The sequence below is a fragment of the Thamnophis elegans genome, chromosome 4, assembly GCF_009769535.1.
Source record: "Thamnophis elegans isolate rThaEle1 chromosome 4, rThaEle1.pri, whole genome shotgun sequence".
Taxonomy (NCBI): Eukaryota; Metazoa; Chordata; class Lepidosauria; order Squamata; family Colubridae; genus Thamnophis; species Thamnophis elegans.
Genome location: NC_045544.1, coordinates 93524628 through 93538371, shown reverse-complemented (window position 1 = coordinate 93538371; position 13744 = coordinate 93524628). Strand labels below are relative to the sequence as shown.

The window sequence follows — 13744 nt, the reverse complement described above, 5'->3', positions numbered from 1 at the left end:
AGACCAGAAGAAAAGAAATGTATAGGGTTCTGTACAGACATTTTTTTAAAATATATTGGAATAACTTTCTAAACAAGAATTTAAACTACCTAACTGAATTTCCTCCAACCCTGTCCTCACAATAATCCTATAGGTTTGATTCCTGTAGTATCTATTAGAATTTTGTGAGTAAAGGAGTATTTGAGTCGCTGTCTCTCTAGCTGCTGTGTCACAACATGCTTGATCACAGAGATGTGATCAAGTAAACACAATCAGAGAGAGAGGCAGATATACAAACTGGGGAAAGTTTTTTTAAAAATCCCAAAACAGTCCAATTTCTAAGGCCTGATGTCTAGAAATGTCTAGATTTTATTCAGGTAAAGTTCTTGTCATTGAAACTCATTTCAGGCTTTTGTACATTCATTTTATCTTTTAAACAATCCACAGCTGAACAAATGCCTCTCATATAGAAGGCCACAAGGTTCTCCCTCCTGTTCGGTTTGACAAAACATCTCTAGAAACATCCCTTTAGGATAGCACAGTATTGACCAAAAAGCCACTCAGAGTCACTCGATAGTGAGTTGGGTTGCATATAAATTTAATCAGTAAATAAATAAGTTACAGCCAAAGCAGAAGGAAGTTCATCCATTTCATTTTATTTTCATATAAAAATAAACAATTTAAGAACAAAAGTAGAAAGTTTCCTGGATGTACAAACTAGGTAACAGTATGACATTTGTCACGTTTAACATTTCCTGCTGCTTCATTGAAGCATAATCTACATCCATATATTTCGCCTGTTACAAATTTTCCATTATTAAGGCTTGGATTCATTTGCTGTTGTTAAACACATTTTATTTTTAAAGCTAGTAAGCAACAGCTTAAGAATTCAAAACAATCACCAGCAGAAATGTATCTTTTGCTGTTAATACTCTGGAAAAAATGCATCTCTCATTAGTGGTAGCTGCCATTTTGATGTGGCAGGGGATACATTTCTCTCTGCTTTTGGATAAACAAAAGTGACTAGCCCCCAAATAAAGTTTTTTCACTAGTATTTTGAAACATCTAGTTTCAGGATGTTATGTCCTTGTTTATATTGCCTCCTCTGGGAACAATGCCATGAATTTTTTAGAACCAAATGCAACTGAGAACATCATTCATCAGTAGTGTCCCTTCGACAAAATTTGGATAGTCCATTGCATCAATATGAGAATCCAGACTTTTCAGTTCATTAAACACCGCATGTGTGCAGCCCATCAAGTGTGCATTTTAATGTCAGATTTCAAACTTTTGAGTTTGTGTCATATTAATAATAATCAACTCTAAATATTGATGCAAGACTATAGGGATGCATTGATCAAGTCATGATGCATATCTAAATGCCAGTTCAAATTTTGTTTTTGTCTATTCCTGTGCCCTATTTTAGATAAAATAGGACACCGGAATATATAGAAACAAAATTTTGCAGTAGCATTTAGATAGACATAATTTGAACAATTCATTCCTATAACCTTGGATCAATTTAAACAAAAATGAAGAGAAGTTATATAGATCTTTATAGGCTTAATTGCTGGAGGTTTCTATGAAGTCCATTGGGATAAAATAAGCAGACTACAATTTTCAGAAGCTTCTGTAACATGATAATACCTCAATCTCTTTCTCCTATTAAGGAGATTATGGTTAGCCCACATATATAATGAACTTTTAATTCTGAAGCTGTGTGAGATACATTCACCCATATGGGAAAAGTAATGGTTCAGTTTAGAGTGTGATCTGGAGACAGCAATTACCCTACCCATTTACTAACACTCATAGGCTTACAGTGTATAGTTTTCTCATACTTCAATATCATCACACTAAGGGACAACTTCTAGCTTATTGTTAAACTAGGCATAGGCTAGGGTAATTGTATAGGTACTATAATTGCAAATTCAGTCAATTAACCAGTTAGACTGATTGAAAGCATATTAATCTTTTTTTAAGTAACTGAGCAGCAGATACACAGTGCATACTTTTACACAATCAGATTAAAACTGCAGATGACATGTGCAATTTTAAAAGTGGCATTATTTCCAGTGGTGCTACCAGGGGACACTGGGGTAAAAAATAAAATTCAGAACGCCATTCAGCAAATTGAGTCCACGAGCTGCAGAATTAGCATGTGATATGCTAAAGTAATATTTGATACCCTCAAGAGAGAATACAGTCATAATATTTGAAGGCTAAAGGACCTGAACCGCACCTCTGATTTCTCCCTTATTAAAGTGAAGCAATGTTTCTTTTAAGATAATATCTACTGCAAACTGTGCAATTGAGCATATTTTTTTCACCAGACAAATTTTGCTGGTTTAATGAAACTGACAGAATTACTAGATTGTAAAAAATTGATGGCAATTCTGATAGCAAATAAATCCCTTACTCAAGGACCACCCTGATGTTCACACTATTTTTCATACAATCACAGAAGTCCTGATTGTCTTCCAGACAGTTTGATCTTCAAGAGATTTAACAGTGCTGCATTAATTATACTTACTCACAAAAATATTGGAATAAGTAATCCTGAGCTTCTTATGAAAGGAAGAATTTTCAGCCAACCCTCATCAAATTGTACAGAGGGTTTACAATTCTAGTCAGAAAGCAAGCTGCTGCTTTCTAACACTGTAAGGCTAGCCATGCAGTGTGTCACATTTTGGATTTCATTCTGCTTCTTCATATAGAGTCACATTTTTTAAAATGTCATTGTATTGCACATTCCTTCAGGTAATAAAGGTCTCTTCTTAGACTGTTTTGAGCTTGAGTGCAGTTTCCTCCCCATTCTCAGCTTCTTTTCACACAAAAGCCATTTTCATTAAAAAAAAAAACAACCAACCCAATAGCTGTCATATGACCAATGAACCAGGGTAACAAACCTGGGTGCACTTACTATGGAGTAAGGCACATAGATGTAGTCTGAGTAAATCTGCCCAGAATTGAGCTTATAGGACCCATAACTTCATCCAGTCACTTTCACATATGTTATCTTGTCATGGTCAGGCACAATAGAAGTGGATCCCATCTTGAAGTAGACAAGTTGACGACCTTGTCAGATAACAAATAATGTATTATATTATTATATTCTTATTATTATTATTATTATTAATTCATTAAACATGAAAGTCAACTGAACATTCAAAAATGTATCACAAATACAATGACTGGTGTTAATGGTTGATACAGATTGCTGCCAGCATTCTAGGTATCAACCAAGTACCTTATTAAACTATCTGATGTTCCGCGTAGCAGTTTTTTTTGCAATTCCACTGATGTTATTGCAAGAAGCTGCAATTTGTTGATGTATCTTATAAAATTCTTGGACATGGTGTCAAGTGCCCTGATGACAATGGGTATCACTGTATCATCATCAATCATCATCATCATCATCATTTTTATTATTATTGAAGTATAAAGATTTTTTTTTTCTAAAACCAACTCTAAAGTTATCCAACTACAGCCTCTTCTTTTGCAAGTACATATAAGTTAGGACCAACTGTACATCAAGAGTTCTCAGTGGTTACTTCTAAGAAAGCAATAGCCTTCCTATGAAGACTAGCCATAGCTCATCCTATAAGAGAAGTGTGAGACATGTTTATTGCAGATGCCTTTGGATTCAATAAAATAAATAAATGATACATATTCACATGATTGCTCTATAACAAGGGTGTCAAGCTGGTTGGCCATGGGTTAGATGCATCACACACAGGCCATGCCCACCGCAGCTCTGCGAATGGGAAAAATGTTGCAAAATATCATGCGATGGCAATGTGACATGATGAGTTTGACACCTCTGCGAACTACACATTCCAGGATTCCTGATATACAAATACCACTAAACTCCTGATTATTTTGAACTAGTCCAACAAAAGCATAATATTACTAAATAAGCAATGTTGTCATATATACTGAAGAGTTCTTGGTTGAATAATCCATTACACGGTAATAAGTGGAGGAGCATGGCATATGTTCTGATTATAGCAATACTGTCAACATTCCTGGTGCAACCCAAAAGTTAGTGATATGACAGCGGTGGGATTCACTTAGCTTTCCTACCAGTTCACAAATGTGACAACTGCCTTCTGTGCATGCACAGTGCACTACATCGGGGCAGGTGGGCAGAGCCTCCTGCAGCCACTACTACCGGTTCGCTCCCCCGAACACGAGAGAACCAGCTGAATACCACCTCTGGCTATGACCAATCATGGGAGGACAATTTGCTATGTTCATACCTATCTATTTAGCTATATATAGGGGAGAGATTGGGAACATTTACCAAGTGTGTGTCCATTTCTTTTCACCTTATCTTTCAAGTATTACCCCCTCCAAACAAATTGACATACAATGTTCTAATCAAAGAGGGTTCATCCAAAATAATAGTAAAATACAAAGTCTAATTTTCAGGTTCAAATGGGATAATCTGCTATCTAAATGCACCAGATTATTTTGCATGACTTTTGAGTCTGCATTCACATAATTTAATTATTATTTAAATGTTCTGTTGGGTTAATTTCTTATAAATTGTTTCATAGGCCAGAACATATTTCAAGTTATTATTAAACCATTCATAATATAATTCAATAGCCAAGACTGATAGCAGCAGACGTGACCTGTGTCAAGTTCCCAGAGTTCATCTGAGGTGCCCTTTGAGTGAGGTGGCATTTGTTAGGAACTGGGGTGTGCTGAGATATGAGAACAGATGCTCTACTTGTCAAAGGAAGATCCTGCTTACATTGCATCCAGCTGGAAACAGTCATCCAGCACACACACGCTAATCTCTTGGAACTCATCAGACTGATAAGAAAAGGCGTTGGAATGTATTTTCCAGGATCACTATTGTAGCCGATGGACCCCGACTTAGTCTTAACACAAAGGAGAGTGGCTTCTCTAAATCCCTTCTCTCAAGTGCTATCATCATCAAGAACTTGTCCTCTGGATACTCCCAAGACAGATTTTTAAAATATATATATTAAAGCCACCTGCTGAATGATCTCCTGAGATTTCTCTGAATATCCTGCATTATGATTTGGCAGATAATTCTCCTCATTAGCAGTCCCTATCCATGAAATGCCCTCCATAAAAATATTTTTGAACCAGTCTTTCATGGTTTTGAATCCAGGCAAATCCTTTTTTTTTTCCTTCTGTTTTTCCCTCAAGTAATGTTTTACTGGCTTTTATATTTATATTTTTATATCTTCTATAGTTATGTTTTTCAGCTAATCTTTTCTCTGTGTGTATGTGTGTGTGTGTATACATACATACATACATACATACATACATACATACATACATACATACACACTATTTCTCCATTTTTAAAATGTTTCAATTTTTTCTGCTATTTATATTTCATATTGGATATTAATTTTATTGCTCTTATTATTGTATACTGTTGCCCTGAAAGCTTCAGGCATCCTGTTTCAACATGGATTCTTCTAGATGCTTTGAAAATATATTTCCCAGAATTGCAGGCACTAAAACTATTGGCCATCCTAGCTGGGATTCTGAGAATTATAGGCGTAACTCAAGAACAAGATAATTCACCTCATAAATTTGAATTATACTGTTAATGATTCCTTTTGCAAACTAACAATGTGATGGAAAGCACAATTTTCCATTCATACCCTGCTTCTTGAAAATAAGACCTCCCCGAATAATAAGCCCAATCAGACTTTTGAGCACATGCACTAAAATAAGCCTTCCCCTGAAAATAAGCTCTCCCCAAAAATATTGCAACATAGGTGCCATAAGGTGACCACGCTCACTGTCCCCTGCACCTCAAAAATAATAAACCACCCTGAAAATAAGGCCAAGTGCTTATTTCAAGGATCAAAGAAAATAAGACCTGTCTTATTTTCAGAGAAATGTGGTAGATCCTAATACAGACAATACTATGTGCTTTAGACACAAGGAATCCCTTTTAGAATTTACCTAGTGGTGAACTATTTTGGAATTACTATTTACTTGATAAACAAATGTCTCCAAGGAATATTAAAAACTAGGTACAATAATCACAGTGATCATTGTGATATCATGAACAATTAATTATTTTCTTGTGTGTATGCCTGAATGTGCAATCTTCTTTTTTTAAAAACATTCTCATTTTGCTAATTTAGGATTATAAAACTTTTTAAATTGGCAACTATTACCTGTCCAAGTTGTTTGGTTGATGAAAACGAAAGCTGTGCATTGCGAATGACTCTCGCATACCTCTATAGCCTCATTTACATCAAATACAGAAAGGAGACACCCTTATGATGGTAGGATGGCCAGCATCTGTAATTTCATTGATTATTGTAGCTTCAGGCACTCTTTTATAATCTAGAAAAAAGCAAAGAAAATCCACATTTAAAATGCATTGTTTCTGGCAAATTGGGCTTTGACGGTGTCTTAAAAAATGTTTCCAACATTCTTCTCCCTTTTTAATGTACTGCCTCTGTATGTGCTTTTAATCTTGCACCAAACATTTGCCAAAAAGAATATTTTGTTATATACACTTTGATAGAAAAAAATTGTGAGCAACTCTCTGTGCCTCTACTTCTACCCCACTTCTCTTTCCTGTGAAAAGTAAGTATTTGATTTCACTGAGGTCTTGGTGGACGGACTGAATGAATATCATCCACATCAATGAGCAAAGACCTCAGCTCTGTTATTCTTAAATCAGCCCCAACCTGGTGCCTCATGTGTGTTAAGATTTTAAGTTCCAGAAGTCCCAATCACCGATTATGCTGACTAGGAATTCTGTGGAATGTAGTCCCACACAGGCAAAGAGGAAGAACAGAGTAGGACTTCATAAGCATTCCCAGCCCTGTTCAAAATCAGGGGAGCATAGCTGGTTTTACCTATTTTATAACGAACAAACACAGTCTTAATGAAGCCAACTTTTCATTGTCAGTTTAGTTCAAAGGCAGTGACCTGATGAGCTCCATAGAGAAAAACATGAGGTAAAAATAGTATAGTTGGTTCTTGCTCAGGCACATCTTGTCTGCACAGGACTCTTGATTGACTTTGATTTAGCCTCCCTTCTACGCATGTGTTTTGCTCACAACTCAGTGCTGTTTTCCAGCTGTCTGAGGATACCCCTAATGAATGCCATCATCCAATTAAGTTAACCATGTATAGCTCTATTTATCCACAGGACTCCCAAATACCGTCCCAAGAATTTGTTAAACATAAATATATATGTAACTATGGACTTCACATTTTGCAAAACAGCAAGAAATCCAAAACACATAATTTCTAAATGTCAAATCACCAAATCTAGAATGTCCAAATAAGTACAATTAGAAGTACACTATATATATATTGTTTTTGGATTTATTCTGTTTTGCAAATGTGAAGTCCATAGTTAATCTGTTTTGATTTGCAAGAGCTCAACCTGGACCCTGTCCCCATTCCCTTTTTTAAGAATAGAATAGTGGGAAATCTCCACAAAGTGAATTTAGTGGCCTAGATAAAACTTGTAGCATTACTAACATGCTTTGCTCATGTGAAAGATTCACACAAATAATCTTTCTGTTCTTGGCAGCTTGCATGGATATGGAATACCACCCATCAGGCAGATGCTTACAGCCCAGGAAACCACAGGTCTCCAAAGGTCTCTGGCAGAGGTGGTATTCAGCCGGTTCTCTCTGGTTCGGGTGAACCAGTGGCGACTGCAGGAGACTCTGCCCACCCATCCAACATCATGCATGAGCACTATGCATGTGCAGAAGGCGGTGTGCATGTGCAGACATGGCGCATGCACTCACATTTGCGAACTGGTAGGAAAGGTAAGTGAATTCTGCTGCTGGTCTCTGGTCTCTGGACTAGCATAAATACTTGTCATAACATATTTAGTAAATAGTAACACAAGCCCACAATATATATATACAACTGTTTAGAAAGACAACTAACTGAGCCTTGAGATAGAAAGTTATTGAATATGAGAACTTGTAAAGTTGAATGGAAAACCCTAGACATCTAACTAGACCAACTGTTCCATTAGCTTTTTTGGCAAATTTTCAGCATGGCATAGATTTTGGATTCACTCCCATTGCAACAATTATTCTCTTTTCTTCTACAAATACAACAGCCTATGGGGAGAGGATAGCACATAGAATTCATTTTCTATTCAGTGCCCTGCACTGAGTGAAATAAATGTCAGCGACTTTCTAAACAGAAAGAATGTCATCAGGAATAACAAGAGCAGCAAGTATTGCTAATGTCCAAAGACCCTTTTATTGCTTAATTATTGTCATTTATTACATGTTTATTTTAATTATTATCTTAATAATTATACTAATTATTCTGTTTTTATGTTGGTTTTATATGATTTATTTTACACTGCCATTAAGATGAGGTGTAATGAGATGAGATAACCTTTATTGTCACTTTTTTTTCTGTGAACACAATGGCACACATTTAAAAAATGAAATTCTGATGCCTGTTCTCAAAGAGTAAAGACACACACTCTGTATGTATGTATGTATGTATGTATGTATGTATGTATGTATGTATGTATGTACATACGTACGTACCTACGTACATACGTACCTACGTACCTACGTACCTACGTACCTACGTATGTATGTATGTATGTATATTCTATATATTAAATAAATAGGCTTATAAAATATATATTCTAGATCAGTTTTATGATGACTGGCAACAGCTTTTCAGATTTCAAATGAGAGGATATGCTATGAATTAAATATCCGAACAGTATGTATTCTACTACCCAAAACCAAATATCATTTCATGAAGAAGGAAAGAAGAAAAGGATGATGATGATGATAATGAAGAAGAAGAAGAAGAAGAGAAGAGGAGGAGGAGGAGGAGGAGGAGGAGGAGGAGGAGGAAGAGGAAGAAGAGGAAGAGGAAGAAAGAAGGTTTATGTGTGTGTGAAGAAAGGAGGGAGGGAGGGAGAGAGAGAGAGAGAGAGAGAGAGATTTTTCCACATGAGTTTCAATAGTGGATATAGTCATGGTAATTGAGCATGTAGCAGAATCACAAGATTCCAAACTTGGAAGATTCTTGTTTATGGATCTGATGGAAGCTAACATTCCTCAGCTGAGAGGAGATGGCAGCTCAAACTGTGTGCGAAGAAAATAAATTCACACTGTACGGCAAGAGGTTCAGAGGGCAGCTGGAAAGGGCCAAGAGTTTGCAACTGAATTTAGCACAGATTAGGTTCAGTCTGGGCAGGACTTCTTAAATAGCTCTGTGGGGGATCTGCCCGTTATGCTCTACTTAACCAACGCAAAGTAAAGATTGAAAAGATTTATTGTATTTATATAAACTTTGCTAAACTGCAATTTGGTCCTAACAAAACCCATTTTATTGCAAATTCAAAAAACTTCAGAACTATAATCTCATTAAACAGGATTAGACATTTTAATAAAGTTAACTGGAGATTCAGAAACACTACAAAGGGAGGAGATGTTTAAACTCCAACATCAAACATGCATGCAATTAGAAGTGAACTAAAAAAAATACTGACTTTTTAGCAGCTCTTTGAAATTCTCAAACTAAATGGCTGCAGAGAAAGTATTTCTTTCTGAAAGAAGACAATTACTGTAACTTAACCAAGCTGATATAAGTGTGCAGTCTTAAAATATATTTACCTCAGGAGGGATGAATAATATGAGTCATCATATGCAACTCAGTATCTATGGAGATTCTCAGTCATCCAGGTCATGGTTGTTCTAAAGGTGCTTTTTTCAAGAGGCAGCTGAAGAAGCTTCTTGAATGAGAAGCAAATGTCTTCAAAGAAAACCAGAAGTCCAGTAGCCTCTTGAAAAAAAGCGCCTTTGGCACATGTGCCACTCAATTGCAATACCCATCTTCCCTTATTATTGACCATGTTGGCCAGGGGATTATGGGAGACATAATTAATAGTCCTTAAAGGGCTTTCATCAGGCAACCACAACAATATATAAGTTTAGCCACAGCAACTCACCGAAGATAGTTTTAGGCAGGGTAGCATTTTATTCTCACCATTGCTTATCATTAATCAAATTGATTTTCCCATTTAGCAATTTTACCCAAAACACAACATTAAAATATTGCCTCTTGTGGGTGACCATTCACCTGTAAGCATGTAAGCCCAAAAGTCAGCTAATACTATGTTGTTGTTTATATACATACACTACATACATACATAATACTAAACAAACAAACAAACTGTGTGTGTGTGTGTGTCTGTGTGTGTGTGAATGAATGAATGAATGAATGAATGAATGAATGAATGAATGAATGAATGAATGAAATGGAAGCAATCTGAAACATGCTGTGATTTCTTTAATAATGTCTGTGTGTATTCATTCTATTTGAACAAAGCTAAAAAATTATTAAAATCTATTTTCTCTAAACAAAACCCATTGAATAATAAATCCCGAGACCACAATATAATGATAATGGGATTGGGTATACTTAATTCAGCCTTCCCTAATGAAATATCTCCAAGTATAACAATCTGCAATGTCATCAACCCCTGTATGTATGACCGATATCTTACAACAGCTGGGTAAGCCAGGCCCTTTTCTTACCCCAGACTTCCAGCCTGGTTTTTACATTACTATAATTATATGTTCAAGGCCACCCACTGAGTCATGGCTGAGCTGAGATCTGAACTCAGGTTAAAGTCCAGCATTCTGTCAAATGGACCCACTGGCTGACGATTGGCAGGACACTCAATGAAGGAAAGCAACACAGTGTTATTGTGCTCTGCTCAGTGTTGCTATGGTTTGACTGGCTACAACACAACTGAAAGGCTGAACAGAGAAGCAACCAACCAATGGCAGGAACATAAGGTGCCTGTGCTACACAGACTGGAAGAGAAAACCCAGGAGGTACATAAACCCATCAGCACATGCTAGCAGCCTTGACACAGACAGTAGAGATTGATGCAAGATTATTAAAAAATAGAGGAGCTGCCGGCTAAAAGAGTTCCTTAAAATTAGCCCATTTGAAGCCAGAGGTTTATTATAAACCCATAAGTATCACTATAAGTCTATGGCAGGAGTACCTCTATTGCTCCATAGAAGATATCTTTATTTATACTATAAATGCACAGAAGAATTTATCTGAAGCATGTGATTAATATATGCATAGAATTAAAAGAGTTAATGGGAAGAAGTTCCAAACTCAATGCATTAAGCCTCAATTTGGCCCACCAGCTAATAAAAGAAGCCCTTTCTTCACAGATTTTCCTGCTCATATTTTGCTTAGTATCATGAAAAAGAAAAGAAAAATGCCCTAAGCATTTAAAGCATGCATTGTTTCATATGGCCCCTAGAATTTGGCATAAGTGGTTTTATGAGTTAAGAGTTTTGTTTGGTCCCCAACCTTTTTATCGCCGCGGACCAGTCAGCCTGTGATAATTTTTACCGTGGCCCGCTGAGCGCGCGCAGGGGTGGGGGGGCGTTGTTCGCGACGACACATTGATTGTTTATATATCAGATTGTTTTTGATTAAACAACTTTTATTTTATGTATTTAAACATGCCTTACAAAATAAAATACAATTACATAAATATAAAGTGCTTTTAACATTTTAACCAGTTTAAACTTTAACTAAGCGCTCTAGTTACTAGAATCTAGTGAATCAATGAGAACCCTGAGCTTGTTTTTCTGCAACGAGACGGTTCCATCTGGGGGTAATAGGAGACAATGACACCCGAAGTGTCTTGCTTATGTCCAGTTTATTTCGTTGTTTTGTTTTGGTTGCTGTCACTGCAGAAAACCCCGCTTCACACAGATAGGATGTTGGAAAAGGCAAAAGGGACTTAAGAGCTGTAGTGGCAATCTCAGGATATTCCGCCATGACTTTAATCCAGAACACCGGCAGAGTTGTTGTCTCAAATGCAGTTTTAAGGCCGCCGTCATTTGCAATCCTCCAGCAGTTGATCTTCTTCTTGTACAGACATGCTACATTCGTCTGGTTTGTTGACAAATGGGTCGCGGATCCATTCCTTACCAGTTCGTGGGTCTTTTGTGGTTGGGAAGTAGCGCTCAAACTCTTCTAAAAGCAAAGACAGGTGATCGTGCACCAACTGGGAGAATGAACGCTCAGGCTGTCTCTCCTAAAATCCCCGCTAATGTCTGAAACATGTCCAAAATGTCTCTGTTCACACGCCGTCCCAAATTACACACGCCAAATTATCTGGGACAGGGGTGTCAGAGTGACATCGAAAATGTCAAGGTAATAGCCATGACTATGAAATTAAAAGCCTATTTATTCTTTTATTTGCATCACATAAAAACCAAGATGGTTCCATCTTGAATTTTTTCTAAATACATCCTACATACAACCATGATGCAGGAGTTTTCATTCAGCAAGAAAAAGGACTTGAGCCAAGTCAACATCTGGAAATCTTATCCCAGTCATATCCAACCTAGCTTATTTTTTGAGATCACCTCAAGGCGAGCTGGAGCGAGACGCGCTGCGACACGAGTTGGAGAGCTTGGAGAGGCTGAGCGCGCAACTTGGAGAGCTGCGTCTCCGCCGCCTGGAGCCCGAGCTGGCCCGGCGGCAGCAGCAGCTGGAGGGGCTGTGGGCCGACTGTGCCGCTCTGGAGGCGCTGCTGGAGCAGCTCCTGGGCCGAGCACGAAGGGCTGCAAGAAGCGCGCAAGCCGGGCGCTCTGAGAAGTGGCAGCTGGCCTCCAACTACGCGCTGGTGCTGAGCTGGAGCTGCGCGCAGAGCCTGGAGCGATACGAGGCCGAGTTGCGGGCGCTGCAGGAGCTGGAAGGGGGCTGCCTGGGCCAACAGGACCTGCACAAGCTGCGCGCACAGAACCAGGAGAGCCGCCGGCGCCTCGAGGAGATGTGGCGCCGCTGCCGGGAGCTTTGCGCGCTGGGCGAGTGGCTGGAAGGAGGAGCGGCTGGCGCAGCAGGAGAGCCACGGCGCCCAGCTGCAGTGATCATGGCCCCCGGCGCTGCGCGGCCCGGTGCAGGTACTCGCGGACCGGCACCGGTCCGCAGACGGGGGTTGGGGACCACTGCTTTATGTCACTAAGATTATAACTATCGCTTGTATTTTCCTTCTCTCTCCAATGTTGTATGTAGCTGTGTGTATTTGAAGTTCTTTTTATAAGACTATGGGTCAAGTTTTCACAAATGGCAGACCAATACTAACCTGGTAATATTAGACTTTCAAACTAGGGTGTTCATTCAAATTTTATTGTTGAGTGTTGAGTGGTGTGATCTTGATGTTTTCTGAGTGTGGATCTTTATACTAGATAATATGACCTTGATTATGAAAAGTCTGTAGTAAAATGACCAAGGTCAGAGAATACAGGAACCAACAGTTGAACTCTGAGCTGCTAGTGCAGGGCTGTCAAACTCCCAGCCAAGGGACCAGTTGTGTCATGCCGCTGGCCATCCCCACACCTAGTTTAGCAAAGGGGGAAAAGTCCCGATACCTTATGTGACACCACCGTGACCACATATGTTTGACACCCCTGTGCTAATGAAATCTAAGTGCTATCATGCAGATACAGATTCCAGATAGGGACATGTGGCTCAGTGGCTAAGACGCTGAGCTTGTCAATCCGAAAGATCAGCAGTTTGGTGGTTCGAATCCCTAGTGTAAGTAATGGAGTGAGCTCCCATTACTTGTCCCAGCTTCTGCCAACCTAGAAGTTCAAAATGCATTGTAAAAATGCAAATAGAAAATAAGGAACCATCTTTGGTGGGAAGGTAACAGCATTCTGTGCACCTTCGGCGTTTTAGTCATGCCAACTACATGACCATC

General features: G+C 38.5%; 1 protein-coding gene across 1 annotated transcript in view; it reads right to left on the bottom strand.

The window, feature by feature from the left end:
* Nucleotides 1-615: 615 nt before the first annotated feature.
* The window catches only part of PKDCC (protein kinase domain containing, cytoplasmic), a 48152-nt gene continuing 35023 nt past the window's right edge, over nucleotides 616-13744 (bottom strand). The window contains 4 exon segments of the mRNA XM_032215813.1: nucleotides 616-3057; nucleotides 6159-6263; nucleotides 6266-6292; nucleotides 6295-6330. Coding sequence (XP_032071704.1) covers nucleotides 2972-3057; nucleotides 6159-6263; nucleotides 6266-6292; nucleotides 6295-6330 — 254 coding nt within the window. The 3' untranslated portion in view covers nucleotides 616-2971.